Source organism: Diabrotica undecimpunctata, chromosome 10 (assembly GCF_040954645.1).
Source record: "Diabrotica undecimpunctata isolate CICGRU chromosome 10, icDiaUnde3, whole genome shotgun sequence".
NCBI lineage: Eukaryota > Metazoa > Arthropoda > Insecta > Coleoptera > Chrysomelidae > Diabrotica > Diabrotica undecimpunctata.
In genome coordinates this window covers 37,374,733-37,399,990 of record NC_092812.1, presented here as the reverse complement: position 1 = coordinate 37,399,990, position 25,258 = coordinate 37,374,733, and the positions used below count along the sequence as shown (strand labels likewise).

General features: G+C 34.5%; 1 protein-coding gene across 2 annotated transcripts; it reads left to right on the top strand.

Moving 5' to 3' along the window:
- The first annotated feature begins 1,499 nt into the window (after nt 1-1,499).
- Nucleotides 1,500-25,254, top strand: LOC140451845 (uncharacterized). 2 transcript variants are annotated; one of them, XM_072545750.1, is made up of 5 exons: nt 1,500-1,600; nt 5,601-5,817; nt 5,890-7,326; nt 7,382-7,485; nt 22,144-25,254. In XM_072545750.1, the coding sequence occupies exons 2-5, from the start codon at nt 5,616-5,618 to the stop codon at nt 22,363-22,365; spliced, it is 1,965 nt and encodes a 654-aa protein (XP_072401851.1). In that variant the 5' UTR covers nt 1,500-1,600; nt 5,601-5,615; the 3' UTR covers nt 22,366-25,254. The 2 variants fall into 2 exon arrangements, with proteins under 2 accessions (XP_072401851.1, XP_072401850.1); XM_072545749.1 differs by lacking the exon at nt 22,144-25,254 and adding an exon at nt 21,720-22,094.
- Nucleotides 25,255-25,258: the final 4 nt, after the last annotated feature.

Here is a 25,258-nt window from a genome sequence, read left to right as displayed (position 1 = left end):
AAAAGGGATTAGGACTGAGGAGGAGGATTAGTTTTGTTTAGTTAGAAGACTAAGAGTCTTTCCGTGAGTATCCTCTCGTATACTTTAACTAGAGTGTTTAAGAGTGATATTGGTCTGTAGGATTCTGTGCTGCTTTTGGGCTTCCATGTGCGGTAGATTAATCTAGAGTATATCTTTTACTCTCCGTTCGGTAGCCCTCAGTGCATGTACACTAAAATTTGGATTTTTTGGGGAAATAAGTGCGGCCTTTAGTGAATTTTTAAAAGCGTCGACCTTGTCTTGTGGATTGTTGAGTATAATGTTATTTTATTTTAGATGAGAATGTGACTGAGTTTTTTAATTGGTTAGGACTTTGAATATGGACCAGAATTTTTAACCTTCTCTGTAGTCAAGACCAAACGTGACTCGCATCCACTTTTTTTCTTTCAGCTTGTTTACCTCTAATTTTATTGATGCCGAGAGTTGGTTGTATTCTGTTTTGATGATGGGATCTCGGAATCTTTTATACTTTCTCATCAGTCTACGCTTAGTTTTGATCTTAATGATAATTATCTGTGGAAGTATTGGAGTATATGGATTATATTTTGTAATTGATGTATAAATGGATGAAGCTTCTTAAGGAAGGCTTTAAATTTTGGATATTCCTATATCAACAAGATTCCTTGTTGACATATTGCCCAACTTGCCAACCCATTGAGGTTACGGTTGATGAATTCGTCGAATAGTTCCCAATTAGCCCACTTTAATAGGTGGAGGGGAGATAAAGTCAGTTTTGACTATTAAAGAAAGTTGGTCAGAGGTTATATGATTTATAACACCTCTTCAGGACCGGGGGATGGTTTTTAATTTTTCTTGACATAATAAAACTATTGTCACTATCAGTTACCAGGGGAGGGATTACTCAAGTAGTCTCCCCTCGTTTGCCCAACTGTTATATTGAGTCACCGCTGTCGTGATATGGAAGCAGCCAGCACTAAATCCAAGATGAAAAAATAGAAGCCTTTTAGATATGGTTAATAGAGCTAATTTTTGAAATAAAGATAGGAAAAGTCCAGTATCTTAGACAAGTAACGATAGAATCATAATACCAGCTGCTAAAAGTTATTGTAAAAGAAAAAATTGCAGCATGGAGGTAATATATGGAAATAAAGACACGGAAAGCTCAGTATATTGTTCAAGTAATGATAGGATCACGACAACTGTCGCTACAAGTTATTACACAGGTACAAATAATGGCAAAACTTAGCGTTGAAGCGCAATAAATCTTAAGACGAAAATAATATTACTATTGGGATCCAGGTGTATTGTTACCTGTTCTATTTTACAAATTTAATATGATATATTTTTATTTATATTAGCAGAAAGCAGTATTCAATTAAAAATAAGAATCCTGCAATACGATGTTATTCTCTGTACATGCCGCCCACTTATATTAAAGCGTAATTAGGAATTTTTTATATAGATGATATCGACCAGGGAAAAACGGCATGCGCAATGATATAAACAATCCGGTCTTTCTGGGTAATACTTCGTCAGTTGAAATCCCCTGTGCCATTCGACTATAGTAAGCAAAGTTGATAAGTTACATGAATTACTAACTGTGAGTATCTGCTATAATATTATTTTATTTATTATCTTTAATTGTACTTTGGTAATTATATGGCTTCAAAAATATATCAGCTCATTTTTATAAGGACGGCCATTCCTAGCTTCTTCCATTATTTTCTTACTTCTCCTAATAGGTAAATATGTGAATATCTATGCCGAATTTGCTCTTATATAAATTTGTATGTACAAAAACGGTAAATTATGATGTAAAATCACGGTTTTGTGGTGTATTTGTACATGCAATATAATTCAACAGGTTTGAGTAGGTGGTTTATTGATTTTGGGTGCCTTCAGAGTTCGAGTGATTATGACTGGAATCACGTATTTCAGGACGATATGATTGATGTTCCTCGAATATCCTTTCAATAAAAAATTTAATTATAAAACTACTCAGGGCTATACAGGGTCTAAAATTTCAAAAAGATTTTCCTGATGTTTTAAATATCTCTTTCTGGTATCTCAGTATTTTCAAATATTTCTTTTTTACGTTTCTATTTAAAATAGAAAGATGTTTTAAAAAGACAACTTTAAAATAAACAAGCTATTTGTTTTGTTACGCTGGAAACAAAACAAACAAATTATATTTTATGATTTACTCTTAAATATCTATCTATTTAAATATCTGTCTATTATACAGAAATTTTGACGTTTTCTTATATATTAAAATAGAAGACTATTGAGGTGCGTTTCTGAGACGACCTTATTTAGGGATAATTTCATTTATTTATTCGAAATAAACTTACTTCATCGAAACAGCAATAATATAATGTGGACATATATTTTAAATAACTTTTTATAGTTTATATTAATAAAATAAAAGTAATACTTAGCTTGTCATTTCATTGTAAATTATGAAAAACTAGAAAAAAACTCATACTACTGTCCGTACATAGTAAGTATTGCGTTTGGTATATAGTTCGCTTTCAATATTGGATTTTATTTCATAATTCATATTAAAATTATTTCTTTTTATTCTACAACTAACGTATTCCGGTGTTGTGTTTTACTAACACGTGAAACCTAGTATTTTTTTAAAATATTCTTCTAATATCATGAATCAGGATTATAATTTACCCCGCAGAAGAATTTGTTGCGCATTTTTTTTTTCTTTTTTACTAATAGGAATTCAGTAAAATTAATTCTTTTAATTTTTGCTATTAAATTTTTCCTACTCTATTGCTTCATGCATATTTGATATCTGAGACTATAAAATTCATTGTTTGTAAGATAAGATTCATATTTATAGGCCTTAAAGTATCCTTTATAATATACAGGGTTGGCCACTCAAAAGGGACCACCCTGATATTGGGCAATATTCATTGGATTTTGGGTGCCAAATTTTTGTGATAAAACAAGTCGATTTTTATTCCAAATGGGACATCTTTTAACGATATGGATATCCGTCATTTGTCAATCCCCTCCCTTTCAAAACCATGAACCTTTAATTTTAAATAGGGAATATACAGAGGGTGATCATGTACATCATTAGACAGGTATTTCGGTGAAAATTGCAGGCATCTATGATTTTTTTCCATATTAACTCAATTCTTGTGTTTATTTCAATTGTTACACCTCGTAAAAACTAAATGTAACGCCTATGTTTTGCTAGTGTCAATTTCAAATTTTCCACATCATGTCAATAACTGTATTAAAATGAAATTTTCAACATTAATAAGAAACTTTATTAACTGTACCGTAAATAAAATGAACTAAATTTTAAATTAATAAGTTTATAATTAAAAGCAGTTTACTCATCAGCTATAATTATTTAATTAAATGTCCCAAATAATATCCACTAACGTACATACAATTATAAAGTTTTCTTCTTCTTCTTTATGTTATGTAGACATGATTCTGTCTGTTTTTCAATGTGCCTCCAGTAAGTTGTCGTTCCATCGTTTTCGTACTGTTCCTACTGATCGTCTTCCTATTGGGGAACCGTCTCTTGCCGTCTTTCCTACTCTATTTTTTGTCATTCGGCTTATTTGATCATTCCATTATACCCTTCTGTTTCCCTTCCAGTCATTGATGTTCTCCACCCTGCATCTACGTCGTATATCTGTACTTCTAGATCTGTCCCATATTGTTTTACAATCAATTTTTTTTAAGTCTTTTCATCTCATTGTATCAGGTCTTGTTTCTGCCGCGTATGTCATTATTCCATTATTGGTCTGATGACTGTTTTGTAAATTCTGCATTTCATTTGTTTCCCGATATTTCTATTTCTCCATATTGTTTTATTCAGGCAGCCTGCGGCTCTATTTGCTCTATACACTTGATCTTCCACTTCTGTTTCGAGCTTTTCATAGCTAGATAATGTGATGCCTAGATATTTAAACTCCATCACTTGTTCTATTATCTGTATCTGACCTTCCAGCTCCAAATTGGTGCAGCAAAGAGAGTAATATTGCGTCATATTCATAGCAGATTATTTTAAGTTGTTTTTCTCTCATTTGGTATCCTTTTTTAGTTCTTATTTTTTTTTATTATTACATCCATAATCAGGTGAAAGGAGGAATCTCTCTGTCTTTTCCCATTGCCAGCTTCAACAGGATCAGTTAGGTCTCCCTCTACGTTCACTTTTTTGTGTTGTTTTGGTAGATATTTTCGATGATTTGAATTATTTTTAGAGGTATCTCTCTTGCGTACAATAAGTGGATAACGTCATTTAACTTGACCTGGTCAAATGCCTTTTTAACGTCCACGAAACATAGATATGCCGGTTTGTTGTATTCTAATGATTTATCTTGCACTTGCCTTATTATGAAAATAGCTCTTTCCGAACTAAAACCTCGTTGTTCTTCTGCTAGTGTTATAATTTCATTCAGTTTATTTGTTATCACTTTGGTTGTTAATTTTAGTGTTGTGTGTAATAAATTAATTCCTCTGTAATCGTCCGGGTCCGATTTGTTTACCTTTTTGAAAAAAGTTATTAGAAATTAGAATGTTTAATTTCCATTCTCTGTTTTGTTCTATTATTTTTTGGAATAGATTCATTAGTTGTATGGTCACATCTGGTCCTCCGTACTTTAGGAGTTTATTCGGTATTCTGTCCTCTCCTCGTGATTTACTGTATTTAATTTCCTTGATGCTTCCATTAACTCTTCCTCCTCCTCAATATTTATTTCTTCGTTTGTCGTCACTTTTGCTGTTGGTGGTTGTATTATAAAGTCACTGTTCGAAATTATGACGAATATTTTGAAGCATGTCTGGGGTTACTAGACTACATTCATGCACTATTGGTAGTCTTAGCTCTTAAAATGAAGCAGAAATCGTATTATAAATCTTGCTTTTTAAATAACACCATACAAACAACTCCAGGGTAGTTAAATTGGTGGATCTTGCTGGCCATTCAATAAAACCTCTTCGTCCAATCCATTGCCTAGAAAAGAGTGCATTAGCGTATCGCCTTACGTTTATGCTATAATGCAAAGGTGCTCCGTGTTGTGGGAAAACAAATCATCTTCTGAGTACCTGTTAATATTTTCGATTATGTCTGTTAAAATTGGATCAACTGTAGCTTTTTAATTTGTTTATATCCTGTTCTCTATATAGACTATTAAAAAAATCTTTCGTTTTATCTTCCGGTTTACTTTCTTTGAGTTTTCAGGATCCTGTGGCTAATCTATTCGATATCTTTTATGTCGTTTTCAAATTTCTTGTGCAGTAAAAGCACTTTTGAGCTTGATTATCTTATTTGTTGCGCTGGAAATAAGTAGGAAATTTTGGCATTTTTGTTGTTCAGTTTCCTTTCTCCCTAGTTTCCGAGAGTGCGCATATATAGATTTTGTGGTTGATTACATTATCTTTTTGCCCAAGCTTTGTCCCCTCTCTTTTTATCTGGGCTTGGGACCGGCTGTTCTACTATTAAGCTACCCTAACAGATAACAGCACAGGTAAAGTTATGGTTTCTTTCATTTCAGCTAATTTGAATTTATTTCAAAAATTGAGGGTTCTTATCCTCTTTCTCATTTCCTATATTTTTGTTTAAGGTTTTCCGTTAAACTATGCGGGCTGCGCTTTGGATACTTGTGGGAATTTACCTTTGCAATGCAGCGTCTGGTCAAGGAGATTCGCTCCGCAGCGCATTGAATGCAATTAATAGACGAGAAAAGGACTTAGATCGTGATTATGATGAAGGCGAATTCGGTTACCCTATAGAACATCCCGAGGATGTTGTGTTTCTCAACCCTGATGGATTTGTTAGAGGTAAACTTTAATATACGTTTAACAGTTATCGCGTTATTTTTTTTAGAAATACATCAATCACTATTATTTCAGAGGAAGACTATGAAAAACCACTCTCTAGTTCTCTCGACAACAGATACGATGTCGGTATAAACAAAAGAATTTCTTCAGCCTTCCGTGAGAGACTAGAAGAAGACAATCAGAAGCAACAACTGGAAGAAATGGCACGGTCCATCCTTTCTCAATTAGAAAATACAGGCAGGTACAATGCGGAAAACGAAGATTATGAAGAACTATTAAGAGAATATTTTGATAAATACAGAAGACCCTATGAAATAAATAAAATAAATTCGAATCAAATAGATAAAAGATTTATGTATCCCAAGTTTGGATTAGATAGTGCTGGATTAAAAAAAAGAACAAATGAACTATATGAAGACGGTTATCCTCAAAAAGACGACTTTTATGATGGACAAGACATGGGTGACTATGGTTTCTTCAACAAAAAACGCTTTTATCAAAGTAATAAACTTAAAAGGATCCGGCAAATGTACAGCAATCCATATTCACCAGCCAAAAGATTTCCGGTAACAAAAAGAAGCAGTGATTTTAAAGACTTCGACTACAAACCGTCTATTCCCAAAAAACAAACCGATCCCAAGGTAGAAAAGGAACTTAGTCATATTTTTGGGACCCCAAAAGTAGAAGAAAAACCTGCAACCACAAAGAAACCGGTCTCCACGAAACCAACTACTCCTAAAAAGGAGAGTGCAGTAACAAAACCTCCTAAAGAGGAGAAACCTAATAAAAAGGTGGCTTCAGTAAATAAGGAAGAGTTCACTCCAGTTTCTCTGCCAACGGAAAAACCTTTGCAGATAAAAAAGAAGTCGGTAGACTGGTCCGAGTATTTCGGTCTTGATAGGCGCAAGAAATCTTCTGAACCAGATGATTTGGATAAAGAGTGGTTGATTGAACGATATCACAAGTCCATAAAAATGTCCAATAAAAAGAGAAATGCTGAACTGCCTCTTTCATCCTTTCGTAACCACGACGAACATAGAAAAAAAGCGACCTCAACTGACGAAAAATCACTATCAGAAGAACAGAAAATAAACGACATGGATAGTAAACTACAAGTTATGGAAGATAAGATTGTGGATGATGCTTTGAAGTATACAGGATCTCGTGAAGGCGACTCCGATCCTAAAGAAGTCCAAGAAATTAAGGACAAAGTGATATCTAAACTTGCCGCTGCCTATAGTTTGGAAAAAATGAGAACTGCGTTAGGAGAATACAGAGTAGCCGTAGCTAAAGAGAGAGAAAGACTGAGGAATAGACGCCCTACGACTGAAGATGATGACATGTTTTTAGAAGAAAAGAGATCTGTACCGAGGAAGCAAGTCTCTGATAAAGAAATTGAGAAAATGACCAAAGGAGATAACGATATTAAATGTGCTGAAGGAGACGACGACTGCCATGAACAAAATTATAAAACCCCTGTAGACATTATTGAAAGCCACTACGGAACAGGTAAGTTAAATTATGGAAAAGGGTGGTTTGTGCTTTAACGATTATTTTTTCCCAGAATTGTGCCCTGCGATTGTCAGAAGTTGCAACGATTATGCTGTTGGAATGTATGGAGAACTCTTCAAGCCAGCTTGTCACTTGTACCAGATGTGTTTACTATGCGTAAGTGAAATTAAATATTCTATTATACATAGTAGGTTTATAGCACTGTTAAATTATAGCATAAATAATTTATATTTTTCTCATAGAAGAATGCTTCAATATGTTGTGTCTGAATATTCCTACACTCGATTTGGAAATGTACGATAGCACAGTTTTTATGACAGAAAAATAATGCACAGTAGGGCAGACAAAACGCAACCCTGTCTCTATTGGAAAGTTCTGTGTAGTTCTATTCCCCACTTTTACGATGCTGTTTGATTTAAGTAGAGGTTCTTAACCTTCCAGCGGTCGCGGCCTTTGTACCAACAAGAATGGTCGCGCGTATTTCCTAGATACGCTAAATGCTAATTAGTTATTTTAAGATATAGGTAATAAAACATTGTAATATTAATACAAAATATATTCGGTGAAATATTGATACACTGTATTTCTTAAAAATTTTTATTGAATTTCATTAAAAACAACAACGGTGTCATAAATCCCAGATGTCTCCTAGATATTGCACATTACACATATTATTGTATCGCAGTTTTGCAGTCTTGACAAATATGCTTTGAATGTTCCATACAGATGAATTTCTGACAAATTTCACAGCTGAAGCGCGTAATCCTTGAACGTTTATAATTTTGACAAGGCTTACATCTTATTTTACTTGCTGAGGCCTCCTCTACTGTCTCGATACCTTATTCTGCTTTTCTTTTTACAATTTTTTCTTTGAGCTCATTTTGAAGGGAGTATTGTGTTCTTCGTTCGACGTGTCCTTTCACAAGAGCATTTGAAAGTAGTCGAAGGTATTTTCTTCTAAGTATTTTTTCGTTATTATTGGTGGAATAGATTATAACTATTGATCCCGGCTACATTTAACATGGAAAAAATACTAGCATCGGCCATCTTCTGGTGTTCCTGGCAACATTGTAAGAAGCACAAAGTTTGTCTACTGTATCTACACCTCCTTTTGCCTTGTTACAGAATGTTATAATCTCGGGTTTCTTTTGGTCACCTATTTCTGCGTCGATTGCTGCGTCATCATGTAGGCTTGAAACTAATATTAGGTTTTTATAGCTCTTAAGCACGTAGGAAACAAGAGTCATGTCCTTCTGAAACCCAAAAATACTGGTATTGGACTCACGCTTTTTTGTAACTTTAAATTCATTGGGAATTTGGGCCTTATTTTTTTTTATCGTTCCTACAAAGGCAATTGTTTTCTCATCAAGATCTTTTATCAAATCAAAATCAGAAAACCAGTTGTCAGTGGTCAGTGTTCTCCCCGATTTAATATAGGTGTTGGCAATCTTTTTACCACGTCTCGTGGTTTGTTACTTATGGAGAATAAGCCATCTGGTTGAGTCCCTGCATAAATTTCCACGTTATAAGTGCAAAAGATGCGAGCGTCAACCATGGCATAAATTTTGATCCCCCCATATTTATTGGGTTTTTTGGGGATGTATTGAATAAAGGAGCATCTTCCACGAAATGCCTCTAGTTTCTCGTCAATTGTAACATTTTTCCCAAGCGAGTAGCATTTTTGGCAATTAGACACAAACACCTCGAAAATATTCCTTATTGGGACCAAGCGATCCATTCCTTTACGTTCTACTCTCGTAGCTATGTCATCAAAACGTAATGCTCTCATTAAAAATAGAAATCTTCTCCAACTCATCACTGTTTTGAAATCACCCATTCTCCATAGTTCTTCAAGGTTAACTCGATTGCGAGGTGGTCGCTTACTTTTTTTGTTTGGATTTTTTTGCCAAATCCATGAGTCGAAAACTTTTGCATTTTTCTTTAGATGAGCTATATAAGCCTCGTTGGAACTGTCAGCTTCGTCTTCGGCATTACTTCCATCACTCAATTCGGACTCAGAATCGACATCACGTTCCGAAACGTTCCTCTTCGTCTGTATCGCTATCATCCATACGTATATCGTAATGGAGTAGAAATAGCGAAAAGCACCAGATCGCAGCGCAGCGTAGTTAATAGATATACTAAATCGTATACCCGTGTATCTACCACATACGCGCGACCGCTAGAAGGTTAATGAATCTTAAGTCATGCTGGTCTATTATTCTACATTGTTTTGACACAGTCGAACACTTTCTGGTAATTAATGAAGCATCGGAAAGTGTCTTTGCGCTGGATTCAGTATTTTTAAACCAATAAAGTCAAACTGAAGAGTGCTTCACGTGTGCTGATGCCTTGCCTGAATCAAAACTGAGTAGGACCAATGTCTATTTCACATCTGTTACAAATTTTTGTATCTACTATCAACAAGAACAGAGGAGTTGACTTAATAAACAGATCATTCGGAACTGGTCACAAATGTTTGCGTTAGAATCCTTCGGAATAGGTTCAAATGTAAACTGGAGCCAGTCCTGCGGTATTTCACCAGTCTCATAGATCATGTTGACTATTTCTCGCATTACATCCATATTTTCGTCATTTAGCAGTTTTATTACTTCTATGTACATTTCATCTGGTCCTGCTGCCTCTTCTGTCTTACTTTGTTTTATTGACGATCAGTCAATTTGCTTTGCCTGAGAGATCAGATCTTCTGCCTTTACAATTATTGGACACTATATCTCATCTGATTTTCCACCGTTAGTTGTTCTTCATAGCTGGTAGGGAAATGCAAAAATGATTTCTCCTGAGACTAGGGATGTGGGAGAGAATTAAGGCTCGCGCAGGCAGAATCGCATCTCTGAAGTAGGTATATAATAACGAATTCCATCGAAAATATCCTTTTTTGATGCCAAAAACATTGATGAGGGTACATGCTTGGGACCATTTTTTTTTCTTTAATACTCAAAACTAAAGAAAACTAAAAAAAACTAAAATCATTATTTTAAAAGTGTAAAAAGGCCTTCATTTTTGTTTTTTAAAAAGTTTTCTAGCTGCTTCTGAATAGATTCTACAGTGATTTTAAGTCATGATATTTTTACACTCCAAAATCACTATTATTTCGCTCATTAAATTTTTGAAATTTTGCAAAAAAAACATAATTACCCTCGTTCCAGGTGGGGCACTATTTTTCTTCCGTTTTGAGTACTAAAGAATAAAAAAAATTGATCCCAAGAGTATGCTCTCAAATTTCAAAATCGATATTTTTAGCATTAAAAAAGTGGATATTTTCTGTGGAATTTATCATTTATAATCCATCGGTATCATAGAAGAGTATCTACTTGCTACCTATAAATATTGCTATACGAGAACGAAATATTCAAGAAATGCGCTCTAAAAAGTGGACTTTGATGAGAACGTAAAATAAATAAAATTGTGGAGAAAATAAAATCCCAAAAACCATAAATGACAGCAGCTGAGGTTTGTAAACTTTGGAAAAAAGAGAACGAATGTTCACATCTACGAAAACAAGTGTCTGGTAATTATCTATAGAGAATTCCGCATTTCACAATATTCAATACTTTGTTTTACCTAGTGTACATTTTAAAAACCGGTTAATTAGTGACTGATCACAAAAAAAACATGTCTAGCCTTCAAATATTCATTAAACGATAACCTTGCAATGAGTCAAATATTTCGGTATTATTTATTTACTGATGATAACGAATAGAAATCACTGTAAGTAGTCTCAGAAAATAATTGGTGAGAAAAGAGCTACCCCAAATCAATATACTAATTCATTTAAAATCGAATAGTGTATCAGGTAATTTTTCTTTACGAATTCTTGATGGCACTGGAATTTATACAAACAAATTGTATCTGCCTAGGTTTTTATACGTTCTATATTACCAGATTTAGCTATACGGCTCATACTTCCTCTAAGGGGAACATTCACTCGTCCTTTATACCTAGGGTATCAAAAGGATTGAGCTCTGGTGTGACTCTTTCCGTGTTATCGAGACCTAGGTGACTTGATATGTTGGAGTATATCCCAAAAATTTTTGTACACATCTGGACGTCGCGAGTAGTACAGCTTTGTGCAGTAGAGATGTTTATTTAGATCCAGTTGTTTTATGTTCTCTAGGAGGTTTTTGGGAATAACACCAGTAGAAGATAGAATACTAGGTAGTGTCTGGATACTTTCCATTCTCCATTGTCTCCTGATTTGTATATCTAGATCTCTATACTTGGCGATCTTTTCGTTGTATTTAACACGCAAATTATTGGTGTTAGGTATCGCCACATCAATAAGTGTTATTTGTCCAGTAAGTTTATTAACTAGTATGAGATCCGGTATATTATGTGCCACTGGTTGGTCTGTGAGCACAGTGCGGTCCCAGTATAGATTGTAGTTGTTATTTTCAAGTATTCTGTCAGGGACGTATTGATAGTAAGGAAGATGGTCGGTTTAGAGAAGTCGCAGTTTGTCAGCTAGTTCTTGGTGGATAATTTTTCCTACTGAGTCATGGCGTTCTTTAAAATCAGTACCGACAAACGCCTGCCAGCCACCGGTAAGATGTTGGATGGTTTTTTGGGCTTGGCATTCATATCGGCATTTGTCATTTTGTACTTGAGGAAACCCTCTTGCTCTGCTCGCATGGAGCCCTTAGCGTTTCCTTTATGTTGAGGCTCTATGATATTGTTTAGAGTACAGTGTTGGTAGATACGTCGGGCTACACAGGATGTGATCAATTTGTACAAAGTTGGAAGACAAGTATTTGGGCGGTACTAAGCTGGATCTTGTGTGTTATTTTGATTCTTTGGTATTAGATAAGTGGTTCCCTGTGTATATTACTATTATTATCCTTATTATCTTTATTCCTATGCGGACTCGGCAAGAAATTTAAAGCAACTTTCTATAACCGCTACATTTCGAAACTTCCACACTATTCATAGATCTTTAAATCACCCAGTCTCAATTTCGTACATCAAGATGGGGTATCTGTAGCATTTTAAGACCCGGATTCGAAGGAAGTTTAAAGAAACATCGGGCGAGATATTCCATCTTAAATGTATCGAAAGCTGTTTTAATCATTGCGATGTTTATCTTCATTTCTAAGTCGTCCCGTAGATCAGAAAGTTATACAGATTAAAAAAAAAATATCCAAGATGGCCACGATTTCTCGCCCATAGATTGGCTTTAACCAAATTATTGTAGTAGACCGTGAAGAAGATCACAAATGGAAAAGTTAAACTGATCCCAAAAGTTGTAAATTTTTGTTTCTTTCATTTTGTTTTTTTCTCTTGGTCCGTTTAATCTAGAAGATTTCGGTTATCACTGAAGGTGAAGCTTATTGTGTTTGCTGCTCACTGTTGAACTGTTTGCACCCTGTTGAAGTTTGTAAAATTTCGTTTTGTTTTATGAAATTAAAATATCGATAGCTTTTGTGTAATTATTAGTTTAAAAATAATTAATTTATCTCCTACATTTATGAAACGATCGCAAACATGAATACACGTGACTCAAATACACGTGCAAGCTAATTCATTAAAATTATTTTTATCTTTCTACCGTCATTGTCAGAAACTCAACGTCTCCCTTCAGATTCAGATTTTCTTCATTGATCTTTGTTAAAAACGCGTTTAATTAACTACGTAATTAACGTGACAATGGCAGTGTTTGGATTCAGTTATCGAATCAAAACGAACTTCATACATGTAGGGACTGTCTCAAAATTAAAACCACCAACTGTTTGAATTTGATGCGACTTAGGCAGAGGGATGGACGTATTTATCATCGATTTATGGGGTTAAACAACTGCTCTCAACAGCAACTAATGTAACGGGGACATTATGTTTATATGATGTTAAGCCACTTTTTCAAGGTTTTTTCTTCCTCAAATGCGTTTTCATTAGAGCAGGTGTTTCGGGCTCTATCATATAATGATGTGATAATTTCTTTTTTAATGTTTACGTTGTGGTTTAAGTTGGAGTGGTAATTTAAATATTTGTTGATGTGGGTTGGTTTTACACGTGTTAGTTCCAAGTGTTAGTAGCTCCATGATAGCGGATAGGTACATTCAGTTTGGATTTTTTTGTCAATGGTATATTGGTGAAAAGACTGGTGATATCAAAACTGACTAGCGTATCTATGGAATTTTAATCTATTTCTGCTAGTTTTTGTTGCTGTGAGTTTTTTTATAAAAGATGCTGTGCAAAGAGAACCTATGCTGCTGTAAATTGATTTGAGATGTACGTTTTCTTTGTGAAACAAAAGTAAAGAAGTTACCGCATCAGCACCGAACATTTTGGAACCTTGTTGGTTTCTGTTTCATTTAATGTTTTGGAAGCGAAAGCAATTGGTTTATCACTGCCAACTGGTCCTTGGGAAAGTACTGTTCTAATACCGTAATTGCTCAATCGTTGTGAGATTAAACGGTTTGGAAAAATCCGGGTATTGCAATAACGGCTCGTTCATTAATAATTTTTTGCATGTGTTAAATCATGTTATCAAACATACACCCGAATTTTCATCATGAAAATTCGGGTGTATGTTTGATTTTCGCATTCTTTTTCAAGCATTTTGTTAGAGGTTTTGTGATTTTTGCGACATCTCGAATAAACTTCCTGTAATATCCCAGGAGTCCAAGAAATCCTTTTATTTCCTTTGCTGTTTTCGGAATTGAGTATTTTTCGATCGCTTCTTTGTTGGCTGAATTTGGTTTTATTTCTTCTTGTGTGACAACACGTCCTAGAAAATTAACTTCCTTTTTAAAAAACTCACATTTAACGACTTGAATTTTTAATCGGGCTTCTCTTGGTCGTTGAAATACCTTTGTGAGATTTAAAATGTGCTCTTGCAGTCATGTTGAATATACGATTACGTCGTCCATGTAGACGAGACATATCTTACGTAAACGGGGCGTTCTTAAGTCCAAATGGCGTTCTTACATATTCGTAGTGTCCATTTTTCACATTAAATGCTGTTTTGGAAATGTCTTCTTAAGTCACCTCAATTTGATGAAATCCGCTCGCTAAGTCGAGGGTGGTAAAATACTGATATCGTTCCAACTTTTCGAGGATATCATTAATATGAGGAATCTTATATCGGTCTTCTATTGTTTTCTGGTTGATCTTCCTATAATCTACCACTATTCTTCACTTTATTTTACCGGACGAACCTGTTTTTTTTTGGCACGATCCATATGGGTGACGACCATGGTGATTGGCTTGGTCTAATGATGCTTTGATCTAACATTGAAGATATTTGTTTCTTTACTTCTTCTTTGTGTAAATATGCGTCCCAGTATGATTTCGTATATACTGGCTCTTCATCTTCGGTTTTGATATGGTGTTTAACTTCGTTGGTAAAGCTGAGAGGAGTATCTGGCTGGTAAAATATATCAGAGAATTTTCAGCACAGGCGGCGAACTTGTTCCTCTTCTTCTTGGTTAAGATGTTCAGTTCTAATCAAGTCGTCGATGTCTTGCCGGTATTCTTGTCCGGATGTTGTTTCCTTGAAAAAATATGGCAATATGGAAATCTGATGTATATTTCCTTACTATCGAGTGGATCCGAAAGGGAAAGATGAATAGGTTCTGACGTGAAGTTGGCAATTTCGGTCCAGGGGAGGTGGCTCTTCGCCTCGAGTAAGAGATTCTCGTACTACAGCGCCTTGTACAATTGGAACGGCTGGTTCTTGGAACAGTGGACAAACACTTAAAAGTGACGAGGCTCTTCAGACACTTCCACTTCCTTACTGTCTCTGCGCCAATTATGAAGGTTCTTTTGGAACACACTTTTTTAAAAAGCAGAAACATATAAAACACTGCACAAATTTAAGGAATACCTGATAGACTATCAAAAAAGAACACTAACAGCAAGACACTTTCTTTTTTGGAGTTTCTGAATGGTCCCGCTATTTTTTTGTTTAAAATTACATAACCTACTACATAGATTTTTATCTCCCGAGCATTCTAAATGGCAAAATATATACTTTTGTCAAAATTTCCTCCTGCTTGATTTTTGGGACAACCTTTATAAGGGACTCTACCATTTCTTCCGGACATTTAGCATATTCTCGTAATGCTATTAGTTAACTCATGTATAAGGGAATAATACTAAATACAAATTAATTAAACAGTTTACAAGCTTGAAGTAGTCGCCTGACAAATTTTATTGAAAGCAGGAGTAAGTCACCGGAATAATCTACACATTAAGCCTTCCCTGAACAGCTGTTTATTGAATTTTCTTTAGTTAAACTTAGAACAATAATTGTGCTAGACATCGATTTTATGCCAAATGGGAAAGAAAATTTATCATCGCTGCATCAATAATAGCGTAAGTTTCTTGGTCACTGATAAGATGTAAAATTTAAGGTTTTATTATGGAACTCACGATGGGTGGGAGTTTTAAATACTCTCTACAGTTTGAAGTTTCATTAGTGGTACATAACAACTGTTTTCTAGCCCTAAAAGAAACAGAATATCCCGTAAAATGTTCTTATAGTACGAGATGTTCTATAGGACTATAATTCATGTTAATGGTGGAAAGAATATCATACGTAGGTATCCATCTGTCCACATAGACCTTTTCCTCTTTTCTTTATTCCTCTGTATACTCAGTAATTTGCATATATTTAGTACACATGAGAATTTTCATAGAACTAGATCTAGTTTAATATTAACTAAAACTGTCATCTTAAATAAAACTATATATTCTATTGAGCTAAGATTAATACTATTACATGAATTAATATTAAACTCAACAGTCTTCCGTGTTAAACCGCGTCGATTATCACCGCGCCGAGCTTTCGACATCCTCTTCGATGTCTTCTTCAGGGCTTCCGATGTGTCATTAATATGTCTGTTTCTATTGATGTTCTTTGCTTTATTTCGTCATTACTTCTCCTATCCATTCTTGTTACTCTGCAGCATCTTCGCAGGCATTCCATCTCTGTTGCTACTATCTTACTGCTGTTTTTCTTGTTTATGATCCAATTTTCAGCCCCATATGTCATAATACTTCGCACTAATGTTTTATAAATCTGTGTTTTTGTCTTCACATTTAGGTGTCTATCCCACCATACTGAGTTAAGTTGTCGGATTGCTGTTCTTGTTTTTCCTAATCTTTGTGTAATTTCTTCCTCTGTTGTTGCCTTTTTCATGATTATAAACCCCAAGTATTTGAATTTATCCTTTCCTTTGATTGTTACGTTGTCTTCTTCATTTGTAGATAGGTACTCTGTTTTCGCGAGGTTAATATCTAGGCCAGCCTTGGTATATTCTTCTTGTAGTTTCTTCATCATGTAGCTGAGGTCGTCTTGGTCTTGTGCAATCACTACTTGATCGTCTGCAAAGCTTAACGTATATAGGTATTCGTTCCGTACCGGTACTCCCGTGCCTTCACATTTTCTTTTTCATGTAGTCAAGGCTTTCTCTAAGTATATTTTGAATAGGGTTGGAGATGTGGAACAACCCTGCAGGAGCCCTTTTGTTGTGGTGAATTCTCCTATGATTCTGGTTCCCATTTTAATGGAGACTTATTTTCTTATTGCATAGCTTTTGTAGCTTCTCCTGTATGGAATATTCTCCTAACTTCAAAAGTCTTCTATAATCTTCTTGCTATTCATAGACTCTGTGGCCCGTTTCAACTTTCAAGTTACCGCTAACGTTCCAGTAAGCGATACCAAATATTCAACACCTTTCATGAAATCTCATGGTTTAGAGCTTGAAAAATATGGGCATAAAAACACTCTTGCCCACACGGAACAGGCAATGCCTTAAGATAGTTTTACATATAGGCCATGCAAGTCTCATGCTATGCAAGTCCGTCTTGCATGACATATCTCTTGCCTATAATAGGCCTGATCTATAGCCTGATCTGTTTATATTAGAGCTATTTTTGTGCAATTTGAGATACCACTTTCACTGTTGTTAACAGAAGAAATATATCAAAACATTAACTTTAGATATTTCGCTTGGAAATTACAGTTCAGCATTAAATATATTCAAATATAAGTCAGAAATTATTACATCCAATAGATAAATTTTCATTTGCACAATAAGGTTAAGTTTTGTTCTAAACTATAAATTTTGTTATATTGGCAACAAGAATTTTGACGATAAATTGCATCAAAATAGCATGAAAAATAGAACACGTTCTAATTTTTTGTCTAGCACAAATATTGCTTGGAAATATCGCGTGGACATGTGCAGTTGCATAATCTGTCTTGCATAGCATGAAAATTGCATAATCTTCCGATATTCGACTCAATACATAATTATAGTTGTCACATATGAACCCATTTCATAAAGAGAAGTGGCTAGAAAACTATGGTGATTAAGAATAATATGCGATAAATAGTTACATGGTCTTTTTAATCGATTAAAATATTATAAACATGTAACAGCCAGATTTTTCTTCAGAAATTTCTTCTACAGATTGAAGTTTTTTAATGGGCATCTCTATGTTATAAAAGCCACAGATTTGTTCTTTTTTATTCATGTTACCAAGGTTTTATACCTGCAACTTCAGACTTTACGACACATCGTTATTTTAAAAGTTTTTACTTTTAGCTGTACAATGTAATCATTCTAAAGCCAGTGTATTTACTAGAACACTCTTTAAAAGTTTTATATAAAACAAGTTTGATTTGAAATGCCTTTTATCGCTTTTGTTTTTGCTTTTTTATACCTGGAGGTAGGAGTGTTCGTTTAATCACGTACAAGTGTTTAAAGCTTAGCAATAGTGGTTAGGCCACAATTTTACAATAATTAACTTTTGTATCTTTATTTCACCAATTACCTACTCCACATAAAACTTCACATACAAACTTCAAAGTTGTCTGTTGGAGACAACTTTGAAGTTTGAATTAAAAATAAATATTAAACCGTATTTCGCATTGACAAAGAGAGCAATAAATTGTTGTCAACTGGTCATTCGAAGGGCGGTTTATAGGCACACAGTTTATTAATTTTTTACTTTAAACTTAACTTTTACTTTTTTATTTTAAAAAAGAAAAGAGATGACCGGTTTTGGGCTCTACAAAGTCAACTTATCATTAGGTTCACGTTAACAAGATACTTCATCATCATCTTTGGCTCGACAATTCTCTGTGGATCCTGGCCTGCTCTAAGATTAGTCGCCATTCTGTTCGGTTTTTGGCAACGTGTTGCCATCTTCTGCTTCTAATCTCTGGTAACCCTAAGTCGTAACCATCTAACCAACTTCTTCTTCCTATAGGTGTTCCTGTCGTTAGCTTTTTAGCAATCATGTTGTCAGGCATTCGGATTATGTGTCCGGCCCATCTCAGTCTTCTTCTTCTTCTTCTTCTTCACTGGCTTTACAACTCGGGGTGAGTCTTCGCCGCATCTACTATCGCCCTCCATCCTCTACGATCTTGCGCTTCTATTTCCCATTGTTGTACCCCAATTCTAGATAAATCGGCTTCAACATCATCCTTCCATCTTTTTCTCGGTCGGCCTACTGATCTTCTACCATCTGATCTTTCAAAAAACACTGTCTTTAACACTCTGTCATCTTCTGATCGTACCATACAGAGTATGGTAACTATGTTTTCTACCTATGTTTTCAGTTCCATACAGAGTCACCAATTCAGCATTGCGGCGTCTTCTCCAATCCCCTGTGAATTCATCTCTTTGAGGTCCAAATATTATTCTGAGAACCTTTCTTTCAAATACTAGAAGCTTATTGATTTCTCGCTGGTTGAGAGTCCATGTTTCACTGCCATATGTAATAATTGGGCGAATAATCGACTTGTACAGTGTTAATTTAGATTTTCTCTTTAGCAGCTGTAATCTTAATAATGTTGAAAGGGAGTAGGTATAATGCTCTATTTCCCCCAGCTATCCTTGCTCTTTTTCCTCTTTTTCTATGTGGTTGTCCGCTGTGATTATCGCCCCCAGGTATTTAAACTCCTTTACTACTTCGAAGTTGTGATCATTAATACTAATGTTCTGCCTAACTCTTGGTCTTGAATTTTTGATTACTACCATGTATTTCGTCTTTTCTTCATTTATTCGGAGAGACCCAGACTATCTGTTTCCTCCTCGCGCTGCGAAAACACCTCTCTCAAGACCTTTGTAGAGTGCGTGACTGCATCTATATCATCAGCAAAGGCCAGCAACAGTTTTGATCCTTGATCAGTAAATTCTGTAATCTAACGCTGGTATTTAAGTTAGACATTGTCATTCTCGTTAATCAAATAAGTGTTTCTGGTATACCAAACTCACGCATTGATTGCTATAGTACTGTTCTGTTGACACTGTCGTATGCTGCCTTGAAGTCGACGAATAGGTGATGGGTTTTAATTTTAAATTCCAATGTTTTCTCAAGGATCTGTTTTATTGAATGAATCTGTACTATGTAAACTTGTAGCCTTTCGTAGAGAATATTTGCTAGTATTTTGTAAGCAGTTGTTACCAGGATTTTACCTCTGTAGTTGTCACACTGGAGCTGATCGCCTTTTTTATGTAACGGGCATATCACGCCTTGAGACATTCACAGGGCATGATCTCATTTTGCCAGACAAGAAGTAAAAGTTTATGCAGTGCTTGTAGCAGAGCATCGCCACAATTCTTCTACAACTCACTACAAATTTGATCAGCTCCTGGTGCTTTATTATTTTTAAGCTTTCTAATGGCTTGGGCAACCTCTTCAGTGGTAGGTGGTCTTTCGTTTGGGTTGAATAGATTCCAATCATTTCGATCTGCTACGGTGTTATCAGTTTCTTCGATATAATGGCCGTTAAATTTTGCGTCGAAAAATTCAACCCATCGGTTCAAGATTGAGGCCGTACCATTTAGGATATTTCCTTCTCCATCCTTATAGCTCACTATTCTTGGCTTAAACTCTTTACTCATTTTGTTTACATTTCTGTAGAACTTTCGAGTTTCGTTTTGATTTCTCAGCCATTATATGTTTTCTAACTGCTTTTCTTTAAATTGCCTTTTTATTTCTTGTATGTAATCTTTTTTCTTTCCTCCTTAGGGTCCGGTATTCCTCCTTTTGTCTAACTGGTTTGGTTTTTCCCAATATTTCCGATGCCTTCTCAGTTATTATATTTCTACATTTTGTCCACACTTCCTCTACATTTTCCCCCGCTTTCAGGCTCTCTATTTCCTCATCCAGTTGTCTCCTATATAATCTCGCACCGGTTTCAATTCGCAGATTATCAACAACAATTCTATCTTGTTTCATATGTTTATCCTTCTTTAGGTTTGAAATTCTTCCTCTGATTTTTGCCATTACAAGAAAGTGGTCACTATCTATGTTTGGACCTCGGTAGCTTCTGCCATGCCTGAGGTCGGAAGAATGCCTTGCATCTATTAGGATGTGATCACTCTAGTTAATGGTTTCGTTGTCAGGTGATTTCCATGTTCCTTTGTGTATTATTTTATGGGGAAATCTTGGTCCTCCTACTATCATGTTTTTAGTACTTGCAAAGTTTATTAGTCTCAACCCGTTATCATTTGACTCTTCATGCAAGCTCTCACATCCTATAGTTGGCTGGAAAAGTAACAAGTTACTTAACCACTGAAAAAATAGAAAAAGAAAACGCTATAGGTTCGTAAAGTATAAATTATGTCTATATTAAACCTATAATAGAACAAATTTAGTATAATATAAGTATATTGCAAGTACATTTTTAAAGCACAAGTTGAAATTAAAAATAATGTTGGTGGCGCAACTTTGCAGAACACCGGTCGAAAATAGAATCCTGAAGAAACGAGAAATACAGAAATAAAACAGATATTTAAGATAATTATAATATATCTTACCCAATTAAAAAACGGGTCTCTCGACGGGCGGACGAGGTGTTACATCTTCTTCAGCAGCCGCCGGAAGGTGACTAGATTTGACAATTTAGGTATATTTATACCGGCAAAAAAACTACCTAGATAAATTACCAAATAAAGTGTAGGGACGGGATAAATGATTACTTAGGATGGGTCGATTTTAAGTTTTTTTAATTTTGCTATATCGTTTGCATGCTGTTCGGCCACTGATTTTAGGACTTTTCACACAGAAAAATTATACGATCACTGGAGACCACGGAACCGTTCATTTGCAGTTGCTTGGGGGTTAGTTTTTGATCACTTTGCATATATTGACGTTGTAAAAATAGTACACTAAAGCGATATATACAGCTTTACAACCTTTTACGAATCTCGATGACCATTCCTTGTCATCCCAAGCTTCCATCGCTTATTTCTTTGTTATCACACATATCCATACTATCTTCTGGGTTTTCCTCGCCTTCTTTTTAATAAATCTTTTCAAGATTGTCACATGCAAAAATGTTTTGCCATTTTTCATATATTTAATTAAATTTTTAATATATTTAATTAAAAAGTTATTGATTTTCATTTCAGAGCAACTACAACCGCTCACCCCCCATCCGCCAGTGCCAGGCACTGTTCGTAGCAAAGGTCTTCGAACTATGCAAAGATTTAGGCGATAATCAATGCCAAAATGCTACACAATATTCTCTACGTTATCTCAATGATATCACCTACAACTTTGACGGAGAAGATCCAGTGTTAATAACAGAATGCGATAGAAGCTGTGCAGATACAGGGGCTCTTCTCTTGTTTGTTCGTCCAGTCCAGCTACAGGGACTTCTATCTCTCTTTTCTTCATCTATTCCACATATTCACAACTTCTTTTGGGTAGCCTTGCTCTTCTTCTTAATAATACTTGCCAGACTTTTCAAATGGAATATATTCTTGTAATGTTGCATATATTTTATTTAATTTTTTATTTATTTAATTAAAAAACTATTGATTTTCATTTCAGAGCAACTACAACCGCTCACCCCCCATCCGTACATGCCAGGCATTGTTCGTAGCAAAGGCCTTCGAACTGTGTAAAGGTATTGGTGATTATCAATGCCAAAATGCTACACAATATTCTCTACGTTATCTCAATGATCTGACCTACACCTTTCACGAAGAAGATCCAGTGTTAATAGCTGAATGCGAGAGAAGCTGTCCAGAAACAGGGGCTCTATTAGGTTAAACTGACTGTCCATTTTCAGGTTGATCGTATTTCGTATCCATATATTTTTATGGCAAACTTAAGGATTGTTAAAGGTTTTCGATATCCATTTAATAATTTAAAACTAACATTTTTAAAACCCTATTTCATTTGTGTCTTCTATCATCTGCAATTCATATTTTACTTTAAGATGTCGTTCATAATTTTTAAAAGCACCTACATGATTACCACAGAAAGTGACTTTGACAATAAATACAAAAAAATGAAAGCTAGTGCAAAATAATAAAAAAAACCGAATTGTTTCCAAATAAAATATTCTTATTAGTGATTAAAAATGATGTTTTATTCAACAATCGGGGACAACAACAGTTCAATATTTAATAAGTAAAAACAGGTAAACACGAAGATTTTGTTTGTAAACACTGAAAAGAATATTTTAGACAAGAAAAAGTATGTTTATGGTTACTAGCGTTTTGTAGTTTTCTTTAACCGGCAAAACAATGCCAATTTTACAAGCATTAAAAGTTTTTTTCAACTATAGACTTTTCTGTTATATTGTAGTACATGCAAGGAAAATCTATATAAGAAATTTAATAGAAAAATATGTCTAAACGTTAAGCAGAAGATCCTACAAAAAGAAGACTGAGCAAAGACTGAATTTTGGCAAGGAACGGAAAAATGTTGATTCCGCAATGGGGCTAGTTGAACAAGGATTCTAATATACAAATATGTGTACTATGTCCAAATAAAGTGCTTTAAAGAGCATGATAATTATTGAATTACAATAGAAGCGAATAAAGATAAGAAACTCGATGTGAGTGGTCTATGCAATGACGTATAATAAATCATACGTCATAAATTTATTGTACGTCATTGGGTCTATGGTTCAAACCAAGCGTTGCTGGTTGTATAAATTGGTGTGTTAAACATTAGATTTTTGAAGAAATCTCTCCAGAAGGTTGTTTTTAACTAGAATTCGAGTTTGCTTCAGCTGAAAAAAAGTTGAAAAGTCACGAAAAATTTGACAATAACAAATTTACGTTACAATCCTCTATTTTACCTTTTTATCCTGAATATCGTGGAAAGTGTCACATCTGCGACTATCGGATTGAATTAAAGATCTTTGCAATTAAATGTTATATCAAAAGTCGCTGAATAAAATATTACTACCCATACCAATGATAATTCGCAAAAAATACCAAAAAATACATTTTCCACGCAAAATTTCATAAATCTGTTCGCCAATTTTCATATCTACATGCTGAAATTTTTTTAATAATTGCACAAACAACATTTTATAGAGAATTTTATTGATAAAAATCAAACTTTTATCTATTTTTTTTTAGATATGTCAATTTCCAAAATATCCAGGATAACAGGTTGACAGATAGGTCAGTAAATTAAATTTGTCGCTCTAAAAATTTTCTTAAATTTTCCACAACTGTTTCAACTCGAGCATACTCAAATACTGGTTATAAAGAATCTTTTGTAGACATTTTTATAAAAATTTAATGACCAACTTCATAAAACTCCCGACTGGAGACATAAAAAATTCAAAGTTTAAAATCCAATATATCTGCAATTTTGGATTGGGTTGGCCATAATGGATGAACAGTACCGTAAGAGATGGGAACTTACGGCATAATGTCACTCATTCGTTGATCCGGAATATACCGAATACCAGAAAGCACTGAAATGTTATAAAACCGGAATACAACTAAATAATGTTGCATACTAAGATAAGCTTAAGAGTATAATGAGTTTAGAGAAAAAAGAATCAGTATTATCTTATTTTGTTGTGCTGGGAATAAAAAATCCTTATGCATACTATGTACAAATAATGTGGGCAAATTTACAATGTGGGCAAAGTTGGCAACACTCCAAATAAATACTGTAATTGAAGTTGTACAATGAAAGGATAGTAAACAAAGGGATCCAATACTTTTAAACTGTGTAAAACTGCTGTCAAAACGCCCTCTTCAACGTGATTCACGTCATCTGTCAACTTCACAATCATGTAATTCCAATTCTTCCGCTTTATACGCCCAAAATAATAGTTCTATTAGTGTGTAAAGCAAGCTACAAAATGCTTATAGTTCCAAAACAAAAATGGAAATACGTAACTGATACCTTTAGCCAAGAGGAATAAGCAAAAAAATATCCTGTTGGTGAGTCTGATCTGGTCAGGTTTTTGACATAGTTTAGAACTCTAACACAAAAACTTTAGCAAAAAAATTAGAGTATTTTAATTGAAGTTTATAATTATTAATAACTAAAAACTACAGGGAAAGTATAAGTTCTATTCTATAGGTTAAATACCTAACTGGTCAGAGTCATAGACAGAACAATATTTCTCTGAGCTATTTTGTCGTTTTTTTTACCTATTAGATCGTTTCTTAAGTTTGGTGTAAAATATATGGAGTACTTAGTATCATCTGAAGCAGCTGGAAAGATTGATCTCTTCTGAATATCACCATACCCTGTTATAAGAACTTGTTGTGTCTATACAACACTGAACGCAACGTTCAGTGATATTATTATCATTGTAACCTGTATGTACCTATATAGTTAAATGTAGCTTCACCAGAAGTAACTATTTAAAAATCGTTGTCACTTGAAATATATAATCTGACTCTATAAATTATTCTTATTTACAAAACTGTTTAAATATTTATTGATGTCGAAGAATATTTTGACTTTTCAGAGTTTTTAGATTTATTTTTGTAACAAGTTTTTGTTGTTAAGGTAGCATTTCCGATCTAGATTTTAAAGTTTAACGGATTTGTCAAGAACGAAGTTGCAGATGCTACTTTAAAAATAATCTATTTTTTAGTATTTTCCATAGTTACATTAAGTTTATCTAAATATTTTGTAATGTTAAACTTTTATTAAATGTGGAGAAATGCATAACTTT